Source organism: Amblyraja radiata, chromosome 1 (genome assembly GCF_010909765.2).
Source record: "Amblyraja radiata isolate CabotCenter1 chromosome 1, sAmbRad1.1.pri, whole genome shotgun sequence".
Taxonomy (NCBI): domain Eukaryota; kingdom Metazoa; phylum Chordata; class Chondrichthyes; order Rajiformes; family Rajidae; genus Amblyraja; species Amblyraja radiata.
The window spans coordinates 120,118,584-120,146,217 of record NC_045956.1 but is presented as its reverse complement, the minus strand read 5'-3'; the positions used below and the strand labels follow the sequence as shown (position 1 = coordinate 120,146,217).

Here is a 27,634-nt window from a genome sequence, read left to right as displayed (position 1 = left end):
CAGCTAAGGAAATGTATCTACCAATTCTTTGTTAAAGATTGACTGCGGATAAATTGATGAAATTACATGTTTTGAGAGTTTGGATTGCTAAAGGTATTTGCAAAATTAATAATTTACATTTGAAAAATTGCACAGAGAAAGCTGGGTGGAGAACATACTTAAAAAAAAAATTACAGGTGAAGAGGCCGATTTCCAACAAGACAACTGATCAAACAAACTGCTGTATCTAATTACCATGAATACCTATTTTGCCTGAAGATAGACACAAAAAGCTGGAATAACTCTCGTTTCCATTTCCCCTGACTCAGTCTGAAGAAGGGTCTTGACCCAAAACATCACCCATTCCTTTTCTCCAGAGATGCTGTCTAACCCCCTTAGTTACTCCAGCTTGTTGGGGCTATCTTTGGTTTAAACCAGCATCGGCAGTGCCTTCTTACACATATGTTACCTATTATGCTGTTCTCAATAAAGCAGTAATAACATTAATAATATATCTGCATATTAACTTTCATTGCAATGAACAGGTATACATTTTATGGCTTAAATTTGGCATGTACATGTTCCAAGAACAACTGTACCATATTATTATTATTCATAGAGTATTTGAATATTTTAAATAATTTGATTTGTGTATGTGTGAAAATATGGTTCTGATTATGTAGTTGTGGTTTTTGCAGCGTCTTCCAAAGCATTTGAAAAATTAGGAATACGAACTATGTCAAAGAAGTACATAACAAAAACACGTGTAAAGTAAAATGTTCTACATTTCCATATTTCAAGGTGAATTGGAAATAGATGAATCACATGAACACAAGTTTCGCTCACATGAATGATACAGAGCACAGATTTAATTAAACCAAAATTTTAACTCTTTGTCTCGCTCTCTATAGATGCTGCTCACCCTTTAAAAAATTTCCAGCATTTTCTATTTTTATATTAGATTTCCAGCATCTGCAGTTTTTTTTGCTTTCCAAACATATTCATTGATTTAAGATCACTTAGATGTTTTTTTTGCTCAAACAAACTGTTTATGTGATTTTTTAAAACATTTAAAAATTTTGTAATAACTGAGCAATCGGGGGAGAAGGGCCTTGGTCAGGGAGGTGACCAAGAACCCGATGGTCACTCTGATAGAGCTGCAGAGTTCCTCTGAGGAGATGGGAGAACCTTCCAGAAGGACAACTATCCCTGTAGCACTCCACCAATCAGGCCTTTATGGTAGAGTGGCCAGACGGAAGCCGCTCCTCAGTAAAAGGCACATGACCACTTGGAGTTTGCCAAAAGGCACCAAAATGACTCTCAGACCATGAGAAACAAGATTATCTGGTGTGATGAAACCAAGATTGAACTCTTTGGCCTGAATGCCAAGCGTCATGTCTGGAGGAAACCTGGCCAATACCATACTTACGGTGAAGCATGGTGGTGGCAGCATCATGCTGTGGGGATGTTTTTCAGCGGCAGGAACTGGGAGACTAGTCAGGATCGAGGGAAATTCAGATTCAGATTATTTAATGACCACACAGTCAAGCTGGTGGAATTCAGGTTCAGTACAGGATGTTACACAATAGGCTGATTCCCGTCAAACATAACATAAAACACAACAACATACAGTATACAGTACATGTACGAGGTGGCTATGTGATGTTGTCATAGAGTGTTCAGAATTCGAATTGCATGTGGGTAGAAACTGTTTTTAAATCGTGATGTTTTGGCGGGCAGTGAGCTGTAGCGCCTCCCTGAGGGCAGCAGGTGGAAGATGTGGTGAGCTGGGTGGGAGGGATCAGAAATGATTTTCTTCACCCTTGACACGGACCGTTTGAGATTGAGTGATTCTATTGATGGGAGGGGAGTGCTGATGATTTTGGATGCTTTGTTGACAATGCGCTGTAGTTTATTACGGGAGTGAGTGTCTAAACTGCTGTACCAGACTGTTATTGATGAAGTGAGCATGCTTTGGATGATGGCTGTGTAAAATCGGATTAGGAGATGTTTCCTCACTCTGAACTTCTTGAGCTGACGGAGAAAGAAAAGTCTTTGGTTGGCTTTTTTATAAATGTGATCTGAATTGATTTTCCATTTGAGGTTATTGCTTATGTGAGTGCCAAGAAATTTGAATGATTCAGTGGTGGATATGGGTTCGTCTGAGATGAGTAGGGGGGTCTTGGGTTGTGCCTTACGTCTGAGATCAATGATAAGTTTGTGTGTTTTTGATGTGTTGAGTAGGAGGTTATTATCTGTGCACCAAGTGACTGCTTTGTGTGTTTGAGTGCGGTATTCTGTTTCGTTGTTGTTCGAGATGAGACCTATGATGGTTGTGTCATCTGCGTATTTATATATTTTAACTGAACTATACTGGGATGTGAGTTGATTTGTGTAGAGTGAGAATAACCAGGGTGACAAGACGCAGCCCTGAGGGGCTCCTGTACTGAGGTGCAGAGGGTGAGATATGGTGTTATGCATCTTCACCCTCTGTTGTCTGTTCCAAAGGAAGCTATAGATCCAGTGACAGATGCAGGGGTCAATGTTCATGTCCGTTAATTTATGGAAGAGTTTGACCGGGTTGATGGAGTTGAATGCCGAACTGAAGTCCATGAACAGGATGCGGGCGTAAGTGTTGGCGGTTTCCAGGTGTTGCACAGTGTGATGGATGGCCAGGTTGACTGTGTCTTCTACTGACCTGTTGGCTCTATATGCGAATTGATGTGGGTCCATGTTGGAGGAAGTGCTGGTTTTGAGGTGAGCGAGAATAATGCGCTCAAATGACTTCATGGCCACAGATGTAAGGGCAATCGGTCTGTAGTCATTGAGGCAGGATGATGTGTTAGACTTGGGCACAGGAATGATGGTGGATTGTTTGAAGCACTGGGGCACTGAACATTGGCAGAGGGAGGAATTGAAGATGTTGGTGAACACAGGGGCCAGTTCTGCTGCACAAATAAGTACATGAACGGAGCTAAGTACAGAGAGATCCTTGATGAAAACCTGCTCCAGAGCGTTCTGGACCTAAGGCTGGGGTGGAGGTTCACCTTCCAACAGGACAACGACCCTAAGCACACAGCCAATACAATGCAGGAGTGGCTTTGTGACAAGTCTGTGAATGTCCTTGAGTGGCCCAGCCAGAGCCCAGACTTGAACCCGATCGAACATCTATGTAGGGACCTGAAAATAGCTGTGCATCGATGCTCCCCATCCAACCTGACAGAGCTTGAGAGGATCTGCAGAGAATGGGAGAAATTACCCAAATACAGGTGTGTCAAGCTTGAAATGTGATATTTCAGTTATTTCTTTTTAATTACAAAAATTTCTTAAACACCTGTTTTTGCTTTTTTTATTATGGGGTATTGTGTGCAGATTGATGATAAAAAAAAAAGAGAATTTAATCAATTTCAGAATAAGGTTGTAACGTAGCAAAATGTGGAAAAAGTGAAGGGGTCTGAATACTTTCTGAATGCACTGTACATCATGTTGTATAAAGACTGTTGCAATTAATTGCTCTATAAAAGCCTGCATTTATATCATGGTCTCTCTGGGTTCTGCAAACTGACCTTTATTGATTGTTAATTTCCACCTTATTTTGGGTTTCTAAAACCATACTATATATATTTTATTTACCTTCTCTTGGGCCTTTACAAGGTAATTCTATAAGTATGGTGCAAGGCATTCAGTTCTATCATACAGCTTGCCTATTAATGAAACACGCTCATTGAGATGGAATATTTAAAATGCATAGGAAATTATATTAAATTTTTAAATTCAAATAACAAAATAAATGGCATACCCTTTTTGTTAATAATATCTTGCAGCTGCTGAAGTTCCTCTTCCTCCTCAGAGTCTTCACTGCTGGTACTACTGACATCTAGAACAATGTCTTTTTGAGGATCCACACGGACAAAATTTCGACATTCAAAAGTTAGATGGCCGGCTGGAAGCATAACATAAATCTTTATTATATAAAGAAACTAGGATTGGTAACAACTACCATTGTTTCATTCTATTCACAATTTGGTGAAGAAAACCAAAGAAGCCTTGATCCCATGCAGATAAACCTAAATACCATTCAGGTGATGGCTGCTTACTGGCAATAGCATTAGGCTACACAAGTGATTAACATAGAAACATAGAAACATAGAAATTAAGGGAGAGTCTAGTCCTGGACATTACCATCATCAATATCTTAGGATCACCACTGATCAAGAAATAACAGTATCAGTCACATTAATACAATAGATGGAAAAGCAGGTCAGAAGGTGGTGATATCGCTCCAAGTCTCTCACATTCCACTCCCAAATGCAAAATAATACACTGCACTTGGTTAGATTGGTGCTGCTACAATACTCAAGAAGCTTGATTGACATCTGCTACATGTTCCATCCACTATTTCAAAACCCTTTCACCAAAAGTGTCCAATAGTTACACTGCATCACTCAGGATACAGGGTTTTTAAGGAGCATCTCTGAAACTTTCAATATCCATGCTTAGGAAAAAAGGGTAGCATATCCTCCTGGAAAACATTGTTCTGATATGGTCACATTTCCTCACAATCCTTACATCCTCAAGCCTTAGAAGTATTATCCAAGAACATAGAGAGGAAATGTTTAGAGGGATATGGCCCAAACTCAAGGCAAACTGGATTAGCTTAAATTCACCTCCGCAACATCGCCAAACTCAGACCCTCTCTCACACCTCCCGCTGCTGAAAGACTCATCCATGCCTTCATCTCCTCCCAACTGGACTACTGCAACTCACTTCTCCTTGGCATCAGCTCCACCTACATAAACCGACTCCAACTGGTCCAGAACGCAGCCGCCCGACTCATCACCCACACCAAATCCTGGCATCACATCACTCCAGTCCTCAAACAACTTCACTGGCTTCCCATCTCCCACCGGATCACCTACAAAATCCTGGTCCTCACCTACAAAGCCCTCCACCATCTGGCCCCCCATATCTCACTGACCTCCTCTCCCCCTACCAACTCTCATGGTCCCCCAGATCCACATCAGCCGGTCTCCTCTACAATCAACAAGTCCAACCTCCGCAGTTTTGGGGACAGAGCCTTCTCCAGGGCAGCTCCCAGGCTCTGGAACTCCCTCCCCCAACTGATCCGCATTTCCGTGTCCCTCACCATCTTCCAGTCCCGCCTCAAGACCCATCTCTTCACCTCTGCCTATCCTTAGCCCCTCGTCCTCCTCCCTTTTCATCTGTGCTTGAATTGCCTCATATTGTGTTTTGAATTGAATTCTGTTTTTAATTTGTGTACTAGTCATGTCTCTACTATTTATTTCATTCCCCTTACATGTTTTTCCTCTACTTGCTAAATTTTTGTAAGGTGTCCTTGAGACTCTTGAAAGGCTCCCATAAATAAAATTTATTATTATTATTATTATTATTATTATTATATGGGGCATCTCAGTCTGCATGGAAGAGTAGGGCCAAAGGGAATGTTTCCACACTGAGTAACTCTATAAAAGAATGCAAGTATCTTTACCATGTGAACTGAAGCAGTCTCCTCTGCATGGCCACCCTAACAATCATATCATATCATATCTATCTATATATTAAAACTCTGTGTGTGTGTGTGTGTGTGTGTGTGTGTGTGCTTCGTTTTTCAGATATTTTTTCAGATTAGATTGATGGCCTTTGATTCCTTGGTCCGCCAAAACCACATGCAGAAACTCCGAGATTTTTTTCCATTTCGCTAGCCATTTCTATTTTCCATTCGCTAATCCACTCCTCATTACATTTAGACATTTTTATGTACACATTTTTTAATAAAATCCTTCCCCTCCCGCCACTCACTCATTTTAAAATCTAAATGGGACTCACGAGCTGCTGACGTCACAATGCCACATGCCGACCAATCGAGGCCCACCTGCCTCCAGGCCCCGCCCCCCCCTGCCACTGTGGATTAAAGGCGCAGAGAGATCGAGAAACTTCTGCAGAACAAACATTCTACAGCTCCGTTCCGCTGTAGCTTTGTTCTACACATCTCGGGGCAGCGACTCCTCACGCGCTGAACCTTATCATCACTGTTGGTGCAGCTCATGAAGCCTTGCGCGCTCATTCCAGCTGTCGGTTTACAGAGTCAGAAGCCGCTTCGCTCTCTCTCTTCATTTTTTGGCAGCCCGGCTCTCCTCCACCCCCCACACCCCCCTGCTGCCCGCATCATGCCAAGTACGCTCGCGCCACGCCTCCCGCAGCTCGACTCCCGCCTGTCCGCTCCAACCGCCCGCCCGCTCCAAACCCCCCCCCCCCCTCCCCTCACTTCACCTCTCTTTCCCATCCTCCCCTTCCTCTCCCCCTTCACCCCCACTCGCCCTCTCCCCCCAGACAGAACAGAATGCTGGCTGTTGCCAGAACCGCAGCCGCAGTTTTTCAGCTTCTGGCAACTGTGCCCGACCGACCTGCTTCAGGGGAGAATACCGCCCGCCCGCCTGCCCGTGTGTGTGTGACTGTTTGTGGGGCGGGCATGCGCTCTCCATTCAGGCGGACACTCTCATCTGTTTGTGGGGGCGGGTGCTTAGTGTGTGTGATGACACACGCTCCTCTCCCTGAACTCCAGAGCCTTCACTGACATGTTACAAAGGACCCGCTGTTTGACTGGGCGGGTACTTACTGTGTGTGACGACGCACCCTCCACCCCCCCCCAACAGCTTTGGTGCATGAGACGCGCGTAGCATCTCCTCTCTCTCCCCCTCCATTATCTCTCCACCTCTCCCCTCCCCCTCTTCCTCCCCCTCTCCCTCTCTTCTCCCCCACCCCTCTCCTCACCCTCTTCCCCTCTCCTCCCCTTCCCCCACCCCTCTCTACCCCCCTCACCCACCCTTACCCCCCTCTACCACCACTTCCCCCTACCCCTGTCTCCCCTTTCACCCCCCCCTCTACCACCCCTTCCCCCTACCCGTCTCCTCTTTCACCCCCCGCCGCTCTCCTCCTCTCCCCCCATCCTCATCCAACTCTCTCTCCCTTCCCCCCTCACCTCTCCCTCCCCTCTCTCCCCCTCCTCACTCTCTCCCCATCTCCCTCTCCCTTCCTCCCCCACCCTCACCCATCCTCTCCTCCTCCCCTCCACCCCCTATCGCCCTTCTGTCTCTGCCCCTCTCTCTGTCTCTCCCCATTCTCTCTCTGCCCTCACTCTCTACCCCCCCCCCTCTAGACGCGCCTGCGAGTTGGGGGCTAGGCGTCAGTGGATAGGGCGGTATTGGGGTAAAAGGAGCAAATGAATAATATTAATATAATATCAAGGGGGGTAGTTAGCGTGTGTGCAGGATGGTAGTTAGTGTGTGTGACGCCACATGCTGCCCCCCCACAACTGCACGTTGGGGGAACCAGACGTGCGCGAGTGCGTGTGTGTTCGTGTTCTCCTCGAAAACCAGATGCCGAGACGGGAAAATTCTGACATATTTCAGTAGAGATTTTCCTTGCGAGTTTAGAAATCCACTCCTCTGTACCTTTGGTACACTATTTTCCTGACTTTTTTTAGTTAAAATTGTTGACCAATCTGACCTCTGCCCAGCTGCTGACGTTACAATAACAGTGAAATTTTTACATCTTTTGGTAGAAAATGTCCTTATGATTTCAAAAATCCAATCCTCTATAAGTTTTGTCGATTATTTCCCGAGATATTTACTAAAATCTATCACCAAACTGACATTTAAAAAAAATATTGAGGTTGCCCAGCTGCTGACCTCACAATGCCTTTGCACCTGGCCCAACTGCCTCCAGGCCCCGCCCAGCCCCACCCCCCCAGCCTGGATGCTGGCCCCACCCAGCCTCGCTCACTGACCTCACAATGCCTTTGCACCTGGCCCACCTGGCTCCTGGCCCCGCCCCCCCAGCCTGCCAGGTTGTTGATTCCATTGTTTTCCATTGATTTGAATTTAATTATTTCTCACTAAACATCACTAATTCTTAACATTAACTTTTAATTTCAAAGACAGTTTAAAAATAATAAATTTGCTGTCTTCATTGACAGCTTAGATCGGCCCCGTTGTGTGTGTGGGGGTGGGGAGGGAGGTTAGTGTGTGCAGTTCAGGCTCCTCCCCTGAATTGCATAGAGCTGCCGACAGTTTTCGTGCATGAGATGCGCACGCTTCATTTCCAGAACATTCTGAACGCGTGACGCACGGTTGCATTTCTGTCTCTCCCTCCTCTCTCTCTCTCCCTCCTTCCTCTCCCCCACCTAAACCCCATTCCCCCTCCCCCCACCCCTCTCTCCCCCTCCCTTCGCCCCCACCTCTCCCCCTCCCTCCCCCCCTTCCCTTCCCCCCTCTCTCCTCCCATATCTCACCCCTCCTCCCCCACCCACCTTCCCTCTCTTCCTCCCCTCCAACCCCCTCTCCCTCTGTCTCTTGCCCTTCTGTCTCTGCCCGTCTCTCCCCATTCTCTCTCTGCCCTCATTCTCGGTTAGTGTGTGTGACACCGCATGCCCCCCCCCCCTTCCCCCGCAACCACACATTGGGGGAACAGACCCAACGGGTCTGCACTTGGTCTAGTTTATTTTTAAAAGTCCGCAAATTTAACAAAATATGTAACTTGTTGATTAGATTCAACCAGTTCCTGCCTTCTGTAAGTTTGGTTCAAGGGTAACTGTTTGCGCATTTTGTTTTTAAAGAAAGATTGTTGATTTAAGTTCCAGTCCAAGACTTGAGAACATTTTCTGCACATGCACTCTAGTGTAGTAATATACCTGTTCCACATGAGCAGAGATCCAACTTGGGCAAAAGTAATTTAATTACAAAAGGATACAATGCAAAAACCATTTTTGAATGGATGCTCTTTTGACTGCAGAAAACTGCTGTGGAATCCCATGGGTTCAACGCTAGAACTACTGTTTTTTATTGTACTTAGAAGCACTTGGCTTGAGTATATGATTTACAATTTTGAAGCCTGAAAATTGTAGGTGGTTATGCATGCAACCAAATATGTAGCTACCTCATTACCATTTGACACTCCCACCTTAGGTTGTATAACTGTAGTATCTGCATGCACCCTCCCTCTCTTGGTTCCAGTACGTGTGTAGACCAGTTGTGGTCAGTGCTGGGACGTGTGGATGTAGTGTCTTAATAAAGACTTAGTGAAGGATTAAGGACCCACGTCTAAATACATCTACATGGTGTCAGAAGCATTTAATCTGCGCCTCTCGTATATCGGGTTTTATTTTGCTTTTTGAGTGTGTGTGTAGTGATGGCTTTGTCTTGTCGCAAGCCTTCCCCGTTAGTCTTTGACGCCGACATCGCGGAGCGATGGGACACGTTCGTCATGGACTACACCCATTATGTGAATATTGCACACCGTAATGACCCTGCCGCTGTCAAAGCATCGCTGCTATTGAACCTTGCTGGGCCTCATGCCATGAGGCGGGCTAAGTCGTTTGTGTACAGTCCAGCGGTCCTGGGCGAAGATGACCAGATTGCTGAGCCAGCCGAGTCTCCTGACGACCCGGTGTGTCTGTTGAGGAAGTTTACTGAAATTTGTGACCTTCCCTCGAACCGCATTTTGGAGCGGGCTCGGTTTTTTTCTCGCAAGCAACAGCCTGAGGAACCTGTGGAATGTTTCATTGCCGACCTCCGCTATCTAGCTCAGCGCTGTCGTTTTGGTGAGTTGTGTGACCAGCTCACGCGGGACATGTTAGTTACTGGCATGTTAGACCAGAAGTTGCGGGCTGATTTATTACGGAGGCCTGACCTCACGTTGAACGAAGCTGTGCATGCTTGTCGCATTGCTGAGGTTGTTACTCCGTTTCGTGGGGAGAGAGGATCTGGGAACCGTGCCGTTAGCGTGGCTGCTCTGTCTGTGCCGCGGCGGCCACCGAACAGTTTTAAACCACAGCCTCGCCCAGCTCCTGCCCCTCGCCCTCAGAGTGCCAGGAAGTGCCCCAATTGTGGGTATGGACATTTGCCACAGTCTCTGTGCCCTGCTTATGGAAAAGCCTGCAACTATTGCAGAAAACAGAACCACTTTGCGGCGGTCTGTCGTTCCCATGGGAACGTCGCTCAGCCTCCTCGCCAGGTGTTAAACAATCTCCAGAGGATTGAAAGTGTCCTTGATTCTCAGTACATTGAGGAGTCAGCCGCAGAGTCAGACTCCAGCATCTCTATGGGGGATGTCAGTGTTTACGCTCTGCTGCACAACCAGACTCGACTCCCCGACCCATCGGTGCTTGTTACTGTTAATGACAAGACCTTCTCTGCGAAATTGGACACTGGTGCCAAGGTCAGCGTAATATCAACATCACTCTTCCACCAGATAAGGTCTAATGAAAGTTTGACTGCAGACCGCTCTGTGCTCCGAGCGTACGGAGGGGAGGAGCTGACACCTGTGGGGAGGGTCTGACACCTGTGGGGAGGGTAACTTTCCACTGCAAGCTACAGAAAACATCTCGTGACCTGTCTTTTTTTGTGTTGGATTGTGATTGTGTGCCTCTGCTGAGCAATCAAGCATGCCAGGATCTGGGTCTGGTTGCTTTCGACAGCACAGTCCATGAGGTGAGGGTGGTGCTGGACCCTGTCTCTGAATACCCTGACCTTTTCGATGATCAGCTCGGTAAGCTGCCGCTTGTATATAAAATTACTACTGATTCCTCCATAACTCCTGTGTGCCGTCCGCCTCATAGGGTCTCTTTCGCGATGAAAGACAAAGTTAAAGCGATGCTGGACAGAATGGTAAACTTGGGGGTGCTAGAAGCTATCAGTAAACCCACTAGCTGGGTGTCTACGATGGTTGCCACTATAAAAAAAGGGAAGAATGAAATACGGGTCTGCATCAACCCGAAGGACTTGAACACTGCCATTAAGCGGCCCCACTACCCTATGCGGACTGTTGAGGATGTTGCGGCCCAGGTTGGTCAAGCCACCGTATTCTCAGTTCTCGATGCTAGGAGTTCCTTTTGGCAGGTTCCACTGCACAGGGAGTCAACTGACTTGACAGCTTTTGCAACGCCATTTGGGAGGTACAAGTTTTTAAGAATGCCTTTTGGGATAAGCTCGGCGAGCGAAGCCTTCCAGCGCTCCATGGAGCAAATGTTTGCCGGGCTGCCATGTTCCATCATTGTCGATGATATCCTCGTGTATGGTCGGGATGTCACGGAACACGACCGAAATCTCCGACGGGTCCTCGACCGGGCTCGCCAGATAAACCTCAAGCTGAACCCGTCCAAGTGTAGGTTCCGGTTGTCTGAAGTGTCGTATGTCGGCCACATCTTTACCTCTCGTGGCCTGAAGCCTGACCCAACAAAAACTGCTGCCATCTCCGAGTTCTCTGCACCTGTTGATGTCGCTGGCCTGCAGCGGTTTTTCGGTATGGTAAATTATCTGGGTAAATTTGTTCCGCGTCTAAGTGAGCTCAGTGCGCCGCTGCGCCTCCTGACAAAGAAGGATGTTGCCTGGTCGTGGAGTCTGCAGCACCAACAGTCGTTTGACACTTTGAAAAAAATGCTTGTCAGCACTCCGGTTCTCCGGTTTTTCGTTCTCCGACTACCAATTGTGGTGACCTGCGATGCCTCTCGTTTTGGTCTCGGTGCAGCCTGCATGCAACTATGTGATGGAGATTCTCTGCAGCCTGTCTCGTTTGCCTCTCGTACCATGACGGACACTGAGCAAAGGTATTCCCAAATTGAGAAGGAGCTCCTTGCTGTGGTGTTTGCGTGCTCTAAGTTCCGGGACTTTCTCTTTGGGGTTCGGTTCACGGTGGAAACAGACCACCAGCCGCTGGTTACGATATTAAATAAACCTATTCATGCTGCCCCGGCCCGTCTGCAGCGGATAATGCTACAGCTACAGCGGTTCGATTTCAACATTGTGTATAGGAGGGGTACCGAGAGGCATGTTGCCGATGCTCTGTCGAGGGCACCTCGGTCCTCCTGTGCCCAGCATCCATACGAGCAGGAGGACCTGCACGTTCTGGATGTGAATTTTGTTCCTTCAAAGCAGCTGCGGTGCCTGCTCGAGCACACTGCTGCCGACCCTGACTTGCAACAGCTGTCTGCTGTCATTCTGCGCGGGTGGCCCCGCAAGCCTGCCTCTCTGCCTGCTGGCGTGCGCCCCTTCTTCCTGGTTCGGGATGAGCTTGTGGTTCGGGAGGGTATCGTCGTGAAAGGTCACAAGGTGGTGATCCCTGCCTCACTCTATGATGCTTACTACTCTGCTGCTCATTTGGGGCATCCGGGCGCTGACGCTACCATTGCTCATGCTCAAGGGCAGTACTATTGGCCTGCCATGGCCAAGTATATCAAGGCTCGAGTGGCGGCATGCTCCGAGTGCAACTCCATGGCCCCTCACCAGCAGCGGCAGCCCCTGTTGCAGCAGCCGGCCCCCGACATGCCCTGGTCTTCACTGGCTGCAGATATTTTTGAGTGGTGTGGGAAGCACTACCTGGTGTTGGTGGACTCGTATTCATCCTGGTTTGAAGTGGACCTTCTTCCCACCATCACATCGGAGATGGTCATCGGCAAGCTGCGACGTCATTTTGCTGTCTTTGGTTCCCCGGTCAAGCTCCAGACTGACAACGGCCGTCAATTTACTAGCGCCGAATTTGCTGCCTTCGCTACGGAATGGAACTTTACTCACTTTACTAGCAGCCCTGAATTCCCTCAGAGTAACGGACTGGCTGAACGTGCTGTGCGCAGCGCGAAGACGTTGCTGGAGCAGCCTCGCTTGTCAAACTGCGATTTTTATCAGGGACTGTTAAATCTGCGAAACGTGTCTAGAGACGGTGTTTTGGGTTCACCTGCTCAGCGGCTCATGTCCCGTGTCCTTTGGCCGCCAATGCCGATCGCTCAGCAGTCGCTTGTGCCGGTGGTACGCCACCCTGATGCGGTCCACCGCCGTATTTCTCAACGCCACGAAATCCAGCGCCGGTCCCACGACAAGTCTTGCCGCCCCCTACCCCCCCTCACGACGGGTCAGGTTGTCCGTTTGCAGTCACCTACCGGGTTTTCCAAGCTTGCCACTGTAGTAGGAGTGGCGGACTCACCCCGTTCCTATTTAGTAGACTACGAGGGCACTGTGTACCGTCGCAGTCGCCAACATCTGTTAGCTGTCCGGGAGCCTGCGCCTCCGCTTCCATTCCCGGAGCCTCCCTCTCCGTGGCTCGACTCTCCTCCTCGGATTGTGCCGCCTAGTCCTGTTGTTGTTCGTGCCCCTACCGTGCCTCTAACGGTGCCTCTGAGTTTCGCCTCCCCGGCTGGCACGTCTCCTCTACGTCTTTCGCCTACGGATTCTTCTTCTACATCTTCTTCTTTTCCGCCTCGGCAGTCGCCATCTAGCAGTCCACCGGTTTCTGGCCAGTCTCCTGTTTTTCTGTCTGATCCACAGTCCCCACGTTGTTCTCCGCCTCTGCCTTTCTCTTTGGGGGAGGGGAGTGAGGGTGAGGGTGCTGTACGGACCCGCTCAGGTAGAGTTGTCCGGCCCCCTGATCGGTATGGCGACTTTGCTTAATATTGTGCGGTTTGATTAATTGATACTGTTACTATGTTGCAGGCTTGTATAATTACCCTGCTGCTGTTTATTCTACGGGAAAGGATGTAGGTGGTTATGCATGCAACCAAATATGTAGCTACCTCATTACCATTTGACACTCCCACCTTAGGTAGTATAACTGTAGTATCTGCATGCACCCTCCCTCTCTTGGTTCCAGTACGTGTGTAGACCAGTTGTGGTCAGTGCTGGGACGTGTGGATGTAGTGTCTTAATAAAGACTTAGTGAAGGATTAAGGACCACGTCTAAATACATCTACAAAAATGATTTAAGGGGAGCATGATTTCAGGAGGATCCAAGCAGTTGATTAAACATGCAAGATATGGCAGGTGCAAATCAATATGGTGCTAAATGGTTCTCTTCTGGTGAAACAGGATGAAATTCAAAATGACCTAAATTTAGAGAGGTGCTGAAGTAGAAGACATGGCACTACTAGAAGACACTATTTACATTTTTTTTCAATATATGACAGGTGATACAAAGGATATGTTTGCATCCTTAAGAATAGGATACTTGGTTCTGTAAATAGTGGCGCTAAGTACAAACACATGGAACTCATAATAACCTGAACAAACCTCTGATTTAGCTTCAGGTAGAACAGTGTGTACAATTCACGCCTTTGGAAAGATGTCAAAGTTCTGTACAGAGTATTCAGTCATGTGGAGAGTTTGGAGAAGTTGGGTTTATTCTCCTCATGGCAGAAATGTTTAAGAAAAGACCTAATAGAGGAATTCAAAATTATTAAAAGTGTTCATAGAGCATGAAGGGAGAATTTATTTCCTCTGGCAAATAGGTCATATTTAATTTAATAATAAATGAACCAGGAAGGAAATGGGGAGGCATTTTAAATGGGGGAGATCAAGATCAAAATATATGACCAAAATGGGTGATAGAATCATATGAAGGAAACATACAAAGTCATTTGGATGTGTCCACAAAGGGTAATAATTGATACGGGTAAGATTTATAAGGAAACTAGACCAAGTGGGACCCGTGAGAGTGAGGGGGAGGAGGTAGAGAAGGAGGGTAGAGGGAGGGGGAGGGGGGGTAGAGATTGAGTGGTGGGGGGGGGGCGCGCCGTGTCACTGGGGAGGGCTGTTCCCCAAATGCAATACTCCACCACTCACCCATAGGTTCCAATACTCACCACTCCCTAGAGAGGGGAGGGGGGTGGTATGTGGAGCATATGTGAAAATGGGAAGGCTTTTTGGAAGAAGATACAAATTAAGGAGATTAAAAGAAAGCCAACACTCCTGCATATACACAGAAGTTTAGAATGTTGAGAACAAAGGGAAGAGTTTTAGTATAATACAGATGACAGGGATGTGAACCTAAATTGGACACATTAATCAAACAGCTGGTACATCTTTTTGTTCTGCAAAATATTCTGAAATCAAAACTCATCTGAGCTCCCAAGTTCATTACAAATCTTTCCCTTTTTCTTCCAATTCCTTCCCTCCTCTCTGTTTCTTCAGGCCTTTCTCTAATACCTTCTTTTCTCTCTCTGGTTCATCATTTACATTTTACAGGATCTGGGCATCATTGTCAAGGCCAGCATCTGTTACCTATCCCTAAAGGTACTTGAGAAGGTAACAGTGAGCCACCTTCTAGAACTACTGCACTCATTTCAGGCAAAATACTCCCAACATGCAGTTAGGTAGAGAACTCCAGGAGTTGGACCCACCAATGAAGGATGATATATGATGGATGGTAAAGTTAACATTTCCATATTGATGTATTTTAGGTGGTAAAAGTCTCAGCGTTGGCAGGATCTGTCAGGTGAGTAACTGCAGCTCATTTTATAAATACATCCTTGCACGTTGATGGTGGAAGGAATAAAGATATAATGTGGCAGATGGGGTATCAAACAAGTAGGCAGTTTTACGAATTATAGTGATTCTTGAGTGCTGTGGGAGCTGCTCTGATGCACGTGAATGGCCAATATTCCATCACACTGCCTAGTGTGACAACCCCTTCCCCCCCCCCCCCGTCTGGATTGAAGCCGCCAATGTCCTTTGGTTGACTCGCGCCACGCTTCCCCCTTGCTTCCTCCTCTCCCCGCTTTTCATACTCTTTCCCCCCCCCCCCCCCTCTTTCCCCCCCTCCCTCTCCGCCCCCCCCTCCCTGCTCCCCGGGCCCTGAAGCCTGAATGAAGCCCGAGGCCTGAATGAAGCCTGAAGCCTGAATGAAGCCTGAAGCCGCCAACGGGAGCGATTCCTCCATTGATCGCAAGGACACGGGGAATCGTAACGCCTTTTCTTCGCTGGTGATCTTGAACTCAATTGTTCAGTCGGCCCCGTCTGAGTCACCCGCTCGCCGAGTTCAAGTCAACACTCTCCCTCTCTCTCCCTACCCTCCTCTCACCCCCCCATCCTCCCCCTCCCCCTTCCTACTCTCCTCCCCCCCTTCACCCCCTCTCCCCCACTCCCCTCCCTTCCTCTCCCCCTCTTCTCCCCCACTCCACCTCCCTCTCCTCCTCCCCTCCCCCACTAGCCCTTCACCCTACCCCTATATCCGCATTGTCCCCCCTCTCTCCCCATCCCACTCTCTCCCCCCTCTCCATCCCATCTCCCCCACTTCCCTCCACCCCCCCTCTCTCCCCTCAACTCCCTCCCCCCTCTCTCTGCCCCTCGAGATAGGGCGGGGATGGGGTAAAAGGAGTCAATTAATAATATTAATATAATATCAAGGGTGGTGGTTAGTGTTTGTGTGTGGGGGGGGTGGGTGGTTAGTGTGTGTGTGAAGCCGCAGCCTGCCCCCCGCCCCCGCAACCGCACGTTGACGGATTGCTCTCCCCTTCCACCTCCCTTCCCTTCTCCCCTCTCCCCCTTCCCCCCTCTCCTTTCCACCTCCCCTTCTCTCACCCCCTCCCCCCCCTCCTCTCCCTCTCCCCCCTCCTCTCCCTCTGCCCCCCCTCACCCCACTACCCTCCTCCACCCCGCTCTCCCCTCCTCCACCCCCCCACTCTCCCCTCATCTCCCTCCCCCCCCATCTCTCTTTCTCTGCCCCTCGAGATAGGGCGGGGATGGGGTGAAAGGAGCCCATGAATAATATTAATATAATATCAAGGGGGGTGGTGTGTGTGTGTGGTGGTTAGTGTGTGTGTGGTGGTTAGTGTGAGGGGGGTGGTTAGTGTGTGTGTGGGGGGGGGGGTGTGTGTGTGTGGGGGGGGGGGGGTGGTTAGTGTGCGTGTGTGTGGGGGTGGTGGTTAGTGTGCGTGTGTGGGGGGGTGGGTGGTTAGTGTGTGTGTGTGTGTGTGGGGTGGGGGGGGGGGGGTGGGTGGTTAGTGTGTGTGTGACGCCGCAGCCCCCCCCCCCGCAACCGCGCATTGAGTGGACGGGACCCTCTCCCCCCCTCCTCATCCCCCTCGCACTCCCTGCCCCATCCCCCTTCCCCTCTCTCCTCTCTCCCCCGCCCCATCTCTCTCTCCCCCTCCCACCCTCTGCCCCCCCTCCCCACTACCCTCCTCCACCCCCTCCCCTCCTCCAACCCCCCTCCTCTCCAACCCCCCTCCTCTCCCCCCCATCCAACCCTCTGCCCCCCCCTCCCCACTACCCTCCTCCAACTCCTCTCTCCCCTCCTCCACCCCCCCTCTCCCCTCCTCCCCCCACCTCTCCCCCCCTCCTCCTCTCCCCGCCCCCTCCAACCCTCTGCCCCCCCCTCCCCACTACCCTCCTCCAACCCCTCTCTCCCCTCCTCCAACCCCCCTCCCCTCTCCCCACCTCCTCCTCTCCCCCACCCCTCCTCTCTCTCGCCCCTTCCTCTTAATTAAATTGTGCAAAACTGCATTCTGGAAATTTCTAACAGCAGAAAAATTCTAGAATCAATGCAGTGTAGGCAAACAATTTGCTTTTAATTGCACAACCGGTAATTGTGATTTTTGAGTATTGCATGGGAAGTTTCAATTTTATTCACAAAATCTGTGTGTTCATTGATAATATCTTAATCTCCATCATTCTTATAAGCCTTTACATAAATTAATCAAACATTGTCATATTCCTCAACAAACATACTAAATTAATCTCAGTCCCTGTAGCATCCATAAAAATTATATATTATCTGATCAAAACCGAGTGTGACTGGAGCCAGCATTTGGTATTTTCTTTTGGAATGTCAGTTAAACAGTGAGTTGAATGTTTGCACTAAATTTGGCATATTGGTGGAAATATACCTTGTGCACAAAAATAATAAAACATTTTAGATGTATATAAAAGTGAAACTAAGGTGCAGCCAATTAATATATTGCATACTGCACATACACTAACCTTGATTATTTACCAGAGGTCCTCACGAACTCTCCCGAGTTTCCCCCTTGATTCGAACTCGGGGAATGTCGGCAGCAAGTCCGTAGGAGTCCGTAGATGTTTCCTAGCGGCTCGTAATGCCAGCCGTAGGAACTCAGGGCATCGGGTAAGTCGGGACATTTTTTCAACGTTGAAAAATGTCCATGAGTTAAAAAAATAGCCCCGAGTACGTACAAACGGCTATTACCGTAATTCTCCGAGTTCAAATCAAGGGGAAAACTCGGGAGAGTTCGTGAATAACTCGGGAAAGTGGGACAGGCCTTAAATTGTCATCATGTCAGTGGAAAATAATGTAATTGTATAAGAAATAACAAATATAAATACAAAGTACAAAATCTAAACCACCCAATAACACAGAAATGCACAACAAAACAATGGATTCAGAAGTACAACAATAAGACCGAGGCCTCGCAAAAAGTCCGCTATGAGCAATGTTTAATAATTCTCAATGTTTACTACTTACGATATCCACACTTCTTGCATCCTGCTCGGATACTGTCTTTATTTGGGCCTGAAATAAATTTTAAAATTGTAAATTATATCGCAACCATACTGTATTATTTAGTTGCATCATTCATTGTCATTTGCAAAAAGACAGGATCTGAATATATGTAATGTCATTCATGGTCTCATGATATTCAAGAACTTCACAGTCAATGGAGTATTTCAGAAACAGTCAAAGTTATCTTCTTCTTCAAAGGCACTCCCTCAGGGTCAAGGGTTACTTGCACTCACTTATCAGGCAACTGCACTGTCCTCTCACCAGATATAGAGTGCGGTCCTGATCTCTCATCTGCCTCATTGGAGAACTTTGAATTATCCTTAATCGCACTTTATCGGACCGTATCTTGCACTAAATATTGTACCCTTTATACAGTGCTCTGCATAATGTTTGAGGCAAAGACCCATCATTTATTTATTTGCCTCTGTACTCCACTATTTGAGATTTGTAATAGAAAAAATCACGTGGTTAAAGTGCACATTGTCAGATTTTATTAAAGGTAATGTTTATACATTTTGGTTTCACCATGAAGAAATTACAGCAGTTTCGTAGGGAAACAATCATGTTTGGGACACAGGGCTTCACAGGTGTTTGTAATTGCTCAGGTGTGATTGTAATTAGGTGTGATTGTAATTGCCTCCTTCATGCAGGTACAAGAGAGCTCTCAGCACCTAGTCTTTCCCCCAGTCTTTCCATCACCTTTGGAAACTTTTATTGCTGTTTATCAACATGAAGACCAAAGTTGTGCCAATGACAGTCAAAGAGTATGAGACTGAGAAACACGAATAAAACTGTTAGAGACATCAGCCAAGGAGGCCAAGGAAAATCTCCACAGTTGATGACAGAAGAATTCTCTCTATAATAAAGAAAAATCCCCAAACACCTGTCCGACAGATCAGAACCACTCTTCAGGAGTCAGGATTTGTCAATGACCATTGTCCGCAGAAGACTTAATGAGCATAATTACAGAGGCTACACTGCAAGATGCAAACCACTGGTTAGCTGTAAAAATAAGATGGCCGGGTTACAGTTTGCCAAGAAGTATTTAAAAGAGCAACTACAGTTCTGGAAAAGGTCTTGAGGACAGATGAGATGATGATTAACTTATATCAGAGTGATGGCAAGAGCAAAGTATGGAGGTGAGAAGGAACTGCCCAAGATTCAAAGCATACCACCTTATCTGTGAAACAACATGTGTGTGGGTGTTATGGCATGGGCATGTATGGCTGCTGAAGGTACAGGCTTAAATAAAGTTAAATAAAACTTTAAAAACACCACAAAGATCTGGCAAAGCAGTCAAGACTTTATTTAACAGCATCAAACACTGATCACTGGGAACAATCTAGACGATTGCTCACCGAACAAAGATTCATCTGCTCCTTATATACAGAATTTCCCTTTGATGTGTCTTTTACAGGTAGACACTTAAGCATATTTTCCTCCTTCAGAATTGTTTTATAACAAATGTAAATCATGCATCTCCAAAAGACACAGCTCAACAAACATATCTTAGACATAGATCAATAAATATATCTAATTCCCAGCCCATGGTAGTTAAACAGATGTCCTATTACCCAGGCGACGGCTGTAGTGCAGGGTGACGGAGGGTCGGAGTGAACGGCGGCACTTGGCGGTGGACAGGGACGGCCAAGGCAGCGGGGCGATGATGCCGGTGTTGTCCAAGGAGCGCTGACCTTCCTTCCTCTCCACTTCCTCTGCCCCTTCCCCTTCCTCTCTCTCTCTCTCTCCCCCTTGTACGCCCCCCTTCATCCCCCTTATCCTGGAACCACTCCTCTCCATCCCGCACTGAACCCCATTCCCGCCCTTATTCAGTCCTCACTGACATCCCCTGTGCAAAACATCGACTATGTTTGATAACGGAATGCAATCAAATGTGTTTTAATTCCTAATGTTATTATTTGTTTTAATCCATAAAGATGGGTTAATTAAATTGTGAACACGTGAAACATTAAAACTGCAGTGTTCGATTGTCACTGCTGCCATTGACACGTTATTACAGAATTCATTTTAATGGCAAATCAATGCTCTTAATATGGAGTATCAGTACTGTAGTTATTTAATGAGCAACATTCACAACTAATCGTTGGATTTATCTAGGTTTTACTTCTATAGTCGCTCATATACATCACAAATTTGGTCAGGAGATATTTCAGTTGAAATCTTAACGTTAATTCTGAAGTGGGAATGGTGGAAACAGCATTTATCAATAATTTTTTTTAAATCTGGTGTGTACAAACTGGGTATCTTCATTGCTGTTCACAACACACATATCTAATCTGAATGTCCGGTAATGTGGTGTTTTGACACCTTTAAACATATTGCCAAAATAACATTTGCTACAGTTATGTCTTTTGGCCATCTCTTGTCAGTTAGTGTAATGTTTAACCTGTCAGATGGGTATAGATGGATTAATTAAATTGTGAACACGTGAAACATTAAAACCGCAGTATTCGATTGTCACTGCCACCGTTGACACGTTATTACAGAATTCATTTTAACGGCAAATCAATGCTCTTAATATGGAGTATCAGTACTGTAGTTATTTAATGAGCAACATTCACAACTATAGGTGTTTAAGAAGGAACTGCAGTTGCTGGAAAATCGAAGGTACACAAAAAAGCTGGAGAAACTCAGCGGGTGCAGCAGCATCTATGGAGCAAAGGAAATAGGCTATTTCCTTCGCTCCATAGATGCTGCTGCACCCGCTGAGTTTCTCCAGCTTTTTTGTGTACATTCACAACTATACGTTGGATTTATCCAGGTTTTACTTCTACAGTCGGTCATATACATCACAAATTTGGTCAGGAGATATTTCAGTTGAAATGTTAACGTTAATTCTGAAGTGGGAATGATGGAAACAGCGTTTATCAATAATTTTTTTTAAAATCTGGTGCGTACAAACTCGGTATCTTCATTGCTGTTCACAACACGTACATCTAACCTGAATGTCCGGTAATGTGGCGTTTTGACACCTTTAAACATATTACCAAAAGAACATTTTTTTTGTTTTGTTTTTTTGTTTTTGTTTATTTTATTAGAAGTTAACAGTACAAAACAATACAGTGGCACCTAATTTTAGGTGCCAACTATGTCATACCGTAATCCATTCTATGTACAACCTCTAGTTTTATGTTATGAGAAGGAAGTAAGCAAGACAAGAAAAAGAAAACAATAGAAAGGGGAAAAAGTGGAAAAATAGATGGTAGAGAGTAGAAAAACGTGAAGTGTATATAAAAAATAAAAAATAAAATAAAATAAAAAAGAAAAAGTGGAAAGTAGAAATAGAAGAGAAGGCCCCTTAAAAGAGAATTTTTCAAATATATATTCGGAGATGTAAATCTATCCACGTCATGAACTGAAATCAGCAATCCTTATGGTACCGCTGCATCACATGATTCCAAAAAGTCGATGAAAGGAGACCAACTCCTTAAGAATTGGTCATATTTATCTATTAGTCGGAGTCTCATTTCTTCAAGGCGTGCTATGTCCATCATATTCCTAATCCACATTTTAACAGTTGGTATGGTTGTATTTTTCCAAAATTTAAGTATCAATTTCTTTCCAATTATTAACCCATAATTAAAAAAAACATTTTGGTCTTTATTTAAATTGGTATCTTATAACCATATAACCATATAACAATTACAGCACGGAAACAGGCCATCTCGACCCTTCTAGTCCGTGCCGAACACGTATTCTCCCCTAGTCCCATATACCTGCGCTCAGACTATAACCCTCCATTCCTTTCCCGTCCATACAACTATCCAATTTATTTTTAAATGATAAAAACGAACCTGCCTCCACCACCTTCACTGGAAGCTCATTGCACACAGCCACCACTCTCTGAGTAAAGAAGTTCCCCCTCATGTTACCCCTAAACTTCTGTCCCTTAATTCTCAAGTCATGTCCCCTTGTTTGAATCTTCCTTACTCTCAGTGGGAAAAGCTTATCCACGCCAACTCTGTCTATCCCTCTCATCATTTTAAAGACCTCTATCAAGTCCCCCCTTAACCTTCTGCGCTCCAAAGAATAAAGCCCTAACTTGTTCAACCTTTCTCTGTAACTTAGTTGCTGAAACCCAGGCAACATTCTAGTAAATCTCCTCTGTACTCTCTCTATTTTGTTGACATACTTCCTATAATTAGGCGACCAAAATTGTACCCCATGCTCTAGAATTGGCCTCACCAATGCCTTGTACAATTTTAACATTACATCCCAACTTCTATACTCAATGCTCTGATTTATAAAGGCCAGCACACCAAAAGCTTTCTTTACCACCCTATCTACATGAGATTCCACTTTCAGGGAACTGTGCACAGTTATTCCCAGATCCCTCTGTTCACCTGCATTCTTCAATTCCCTACCATTTACCATGTATGTCCTATTTTGATTTGTCCTGCCAAGATGTAGCACCTCACACTTATCAGCATTAAACTCCATCTGCCATCTTTCAGTCCACTCTTCCAACGCATAAATCTCTCTGTAGACTTTGAAAATCTACTTCATTTATCCACAACCCCACCTATCTTAGTATCATCTGCATACTTACTAATCCAATTTACCACACCATCATCCAGATCATTGATGTACATGACAAACAACAGTGGACCCAACACAGATCCCTGTGGCACCCCACTAGTCACTGGCCTCCAACCTGACAAACAACCATCCACCATTACTCTCTGGCATCTCCCATTCAGCCACTGTTGAATCCATCTTGCTACTCCACCATTAATACCCAACCATTGAACCTTTTTAACCAACCTTCTAGGAGGAACCTTGTCAAAGGCCTTACTGAAGTCCATATATACAACATCCACTGCTTTACCCTCATCAATTTCCCGAGTAACCTCTTCAAAAAATTCAAGAAGATCTTCTCCTGTTATTCCAAATATAATCCATTCCATTTTGGGTTCTATTCTTGACTTGAAGAGCTTTGTAAATATATCAAATATATCACTCCAAAATTTATTCAACTTTGTACATCCTACAAATGAATGTGTTATATTAGCGTTTTGAAACAAACATTTATCGCATCTGGGAGAGACGTTTGGATAAAATTTATTCAACCTCGTTTTTGAATAATATAGTCTATGTAATAATTTGAATTGAATTATGTCTTGCATTAATAGAACAGTTATGTGTATTCATCAAATACTTTTCCCATCTATCCTTCGAGATCTTTATCATTAGCTCATGTTCCCAATCTTCCCTTAGTGCTTCTGTTGAGGGTGATTCTCTATATAATATATTATTATAAAAGTATGATATTAATTTTTGTGAATCAGCCTTAATATTCATTGCTTCTTCTAAAGGGTCTAAAAATATAGTTTGAAATCTATGTGTATATTTCTTCATAAAGTCACATACCTGTATATATTTAAAATATTGATTATCCTTCAATTTAAATTTAAATTTTAATTGTTGAAATGATAACAGTTTGCCCAATTCATACATATCCTCTACTTTCCTAATCCCCAGTCTATCCCATTGTTGATATGTGTTGTCGATGAGAGAAGGTTTGAATGCGGGGTTGTTCAATAGTGAGGTTAGTACTGATAAATTATTTAATTTCAAGGATATTTTTATTTGTTTCCAAATTCTTATTATATTGTGAATAATTGGGTTCTTCTTATATTATACTATTCAATTTTATCGGTGAGAGCAGGATCATTCCTATATCGTACGGATAGCACTCCTCTTTCTCCATTCTTATCCACTCCAACTGCTGAGTGGAACTATCCAGCCAGTACATTATGTTCTTAATATGCACTGCCCAGTAGTAATACATAAAGTTAGGTAATGATAAACCCCCAACTTCTTTAGATTTGCACAAATGCTTTCGTTGAATTCTATGTGTTCTGTAATCCCATATAAAATTAGTGATAGTGGAATCTAGTTTTTTGAAAAAATATTTTGGAATATATATTGGGATCGCTTGAAACAAATATATTAATTGTGGTAAGAAAGTCATTTTTATAGAGTTAATTCTACCTATCAATGAGAGCGGAAGCGTTTTCCAAAATTTAATCATATCATTCAGTTTATTTAATAGTGGTATAAAATTGGCACTAAATAATGATTTGTGTCTTCTCGTAATTTGAATACCCAGATACTTGAATTTTTCTGTTGCAATTTTGAAGGGGAATTTTAGTAAGTGTCTCGAATCCTGTGGTTTTAAAGACATAATTTCGCTTTTATTCCAATTTATTCTATATCCTGAAAAAGAGCTGAATTCCTCAATTAGTGTTAATAAGGTGGGTATACTCGTTTGTGTATTAGTAATATATAAAAGGATATCATCAGCATATAGTGAAATTTTATTCTTTGAGTCCTTAGTGTTATATCCGTGAATGTTCGGGTGATTTCTAATCCTTTCGGCCAACGGTTCTATTATAAGGTCAAATAGCAATGGTGATAAGGCACACCCTTGCCTATTACCCCTTGATAAGTAAAATTTTGGAGATAGCGTATTGTTAGTTAGTATTCTTGCCGTAGGTCTATCGTAAAGTAGTTTAACCCATCTAATAAAATTCTCTCCCATATTGAATTTTTGGAGTACCTTGTATAAATACTGCCATTCTACTTGATCAAATGCCTTCTCTGCATCCAGCGTGACAACTGAAATATCTTCATTGTCCTCATTATGAGAGGACATTATATTGAAAAGCCTTCTCAAATTATTAAATGATTGTCTTTTGGGTATAAATCCCGTTTGATCCGTATTTATTAAATTGTTAATATAATTATTTAGCCTTCTAGCTAGAATCTTTGCTAAAATTTTCTGATCCGTATTTAGTAGTGAAATAGCTCTATAAGAACCCGGTTCATCTAAATCTTTATCTTTTTTTGGTATAAGTGTTATTGTTGCTTCTGCTCGGGTTTCTGGTAGTTTATTTTCAGTATAAGCCTGCATGTATAAATTGAATAATCTTGGTACAATTGACTCCTGAAATCTTTTATAAAATTCATTACTAAAACCGTCTGGTCCTGGGGTCTTCCCATTTTTCAGTGAGTTTATTATTTGTTTTATTTCTTCATTAGTAATCCGTGCTCCTAATTGCTCTTGTTCTAAACTATCCAATTTTGGGAGCTTGCAATTATCTAAAAAATTTGTAATTTTACTTACATCTGTATTTATTTTAGATGTATATAAATTGTGATAAAATTGGGCAAACCTCTTATTAATATCCTTAGGCAGTGTTAAAAACTCACCCTTATCCGATTTAATTTTAGTAATAGTTTTTTCCTTTTCTCGTTGCTTCAGTTGCCTCGCAAGTAGTTTATGTGGCTTATCCCCAAATTCGAAGTGTGCTTGTTTTGTAATTTGGAATAATCTTATTACTCTAGCCGATAGTATTCTATTGACTTTATATTTCAATAAAGTTATCTTATTATGTTTATTTATGGTTGGGTCAGTTGCATTGTCCAGTTCTAGTAGTTTTATTTTCTGTTCTATCCGCTGAACTTCTCTTTTATTTTCCTTATTTTGAAAACTTTGGTAAGAAATTATGACACCGCGAATATATGCCTTGAAGGTTTCCCATAATAGCGGTGCAGAAATACCCGGCGTGTCATTTATTTTGAAAAAAAGTTTTATTTGTTCTTTTATATACTCATAACCCTGCGGGTTATTTAATATATGTACATTGAATCTCCAAAAAGGTTTTATACACGGCATTCCCTCAATTTTAAGTATAAAAGTCAATGGTGAATGATCAGAAATAATACTATTATGATATGATGGTTTATTCGTATACGGGATTAATTTTGTGTCCAATAAAAAATAGTCAATTCGCGAATAAGTTTTGTGAACTGATGAATAAAATGAGTATTCCCTACCACTTGGATTTGCTATTCTCCAAATATCAGCTATGTTATTATTTTTTATATAAGTATTTAAAAATTCACAGGTCTTAGTTTTAACAAGACGCTTCCCTAGCTTTATTGATTTATCTAAGTATGGATCTATAACACAGTTAAAATCTCCCCCCATTATTATATTTTGATAATTATGCTCTGCGGTTAAATCTATTATTTCCCTAAAAAATTGTGGGTTATCAAAATTAGGCGCGTAAATATTTATCATAGTTAATGGTGTATTGTAAATTTCTCCCGTGACTATAACATATCTTCCCTCTTTATCAGGTATAGATTTCTTTAATTTAAAAGGTATACCCTTCCGAATTATAATAGCCGTGCCTCTTGCTTTAGAGGTGAATGAGGAGTAATAGGTTTGACCTATCCAATTTGCCCTTAATCTGATCTGAGTTTGTTGTTTCAGATGTGTCTCTTGTAGGAAAGCAATATCCATATTTAATGATTTTAATTGTGCCAGAATTTTACCCCTCTTAATTGGCTCATTCACACCTCTGATGTTCCAACTACAGAAGGTGAGACCTCCGATATTTATTCGACTATTATCTTGCATTAGCTATTATTACCAGACTGTATGATTCATGTGATGCAGCCAAGTACCAAGAACATTTGCTGCAGTTATGTCCTTTGGCCATTCTTGTCAGTTAGTGTAATGTTTAACCTGTCAGATGGATATAGTCGGTTTTAACAGCTATTATCATAAAACGCCTTTAGAAATTTCTTTGCAACCTGTATATTTTGTTATGGAAAAATTATGTGGGAAGCGAGAGTGTTTCTGTGCCAATAGCAATAACGACCCATGCTTGTATCAATCTGTAGTGTGCATGGTTAAGCATATATGTTATGTGGTCCAGGATTTATTGACACAGGTTGATCATACGATGAATAATCCAACCACATTTTTGTTTGGAAGTGGAAAGAAATAATAGAAATTGCATTCATTGCAACGTGTAAAAAGAGTTGAGATACTGTATTATAATTTTGTTGCATGTCATTGTGGTATATATCATGTCTTGATTGATGAATATGTTTAGTTTGTGATTTTATTTGAAGCAGAAATAATATGTGAATGCTTCATTGAGTATAATTCCGACTGGTAACTACGCACTTCGGCCGAGCATATTATCACACGCGTCATGCAAGCAGTCTTAAATGACCGCCTAAACTGTCAGTTGGCAACGTAAAAAGCTGCCTAGGTTGCCAGGCTGACAACAGAGAAAAACAGTTAAGTGAGAGCCCTGACTACACAGACACACTTGTCTGTGGACCTATGTCACCATTCAAGAGTCAAGATTGGGGATGTGCAAAAATTGGGGGGGGAGGGGGGGGGAAGGGTGTCAGTCTACCCTACCGAACCACAGAAGGGGGAGACATTTTACAGTTTGAAAGCCAATGGGAAAAAGGATCTCCTGTGGCATTCTGTGCTGCATCTTGGTGGAACCAGTCTATTGCT

General features: G+C 44.2%; 1 protein-coding gene across 1 annotated transcript in view; it reads right to left on the bottom strand.

Annotated features, from left to right (window-relative positions):
- The window catches only part of srek1ip1 (SREK1 interacting protein 1), a 34,438-nt gene that overhangs the window by 5,795 nt on the left and 1,009 nt on the right, over window positions 1-27,634 (bottom strand). The window contains exons 2-3 of the mRNA XM_033029902.1: window positions 18,244-18,291; window positions 3,779-3,922 (exon numbers count right to left, since the gene is read on the bottom strand). Coding sequence (XP_032885793.1) covers window positions 3,779-3,922; window positions 18,244-18,291 — 192 coding nt within the window. The remainder of the gene's footprint in view (window positions 1-3,778; window positions 3,923-18,243; window positions 18,292-27,634) is intronic.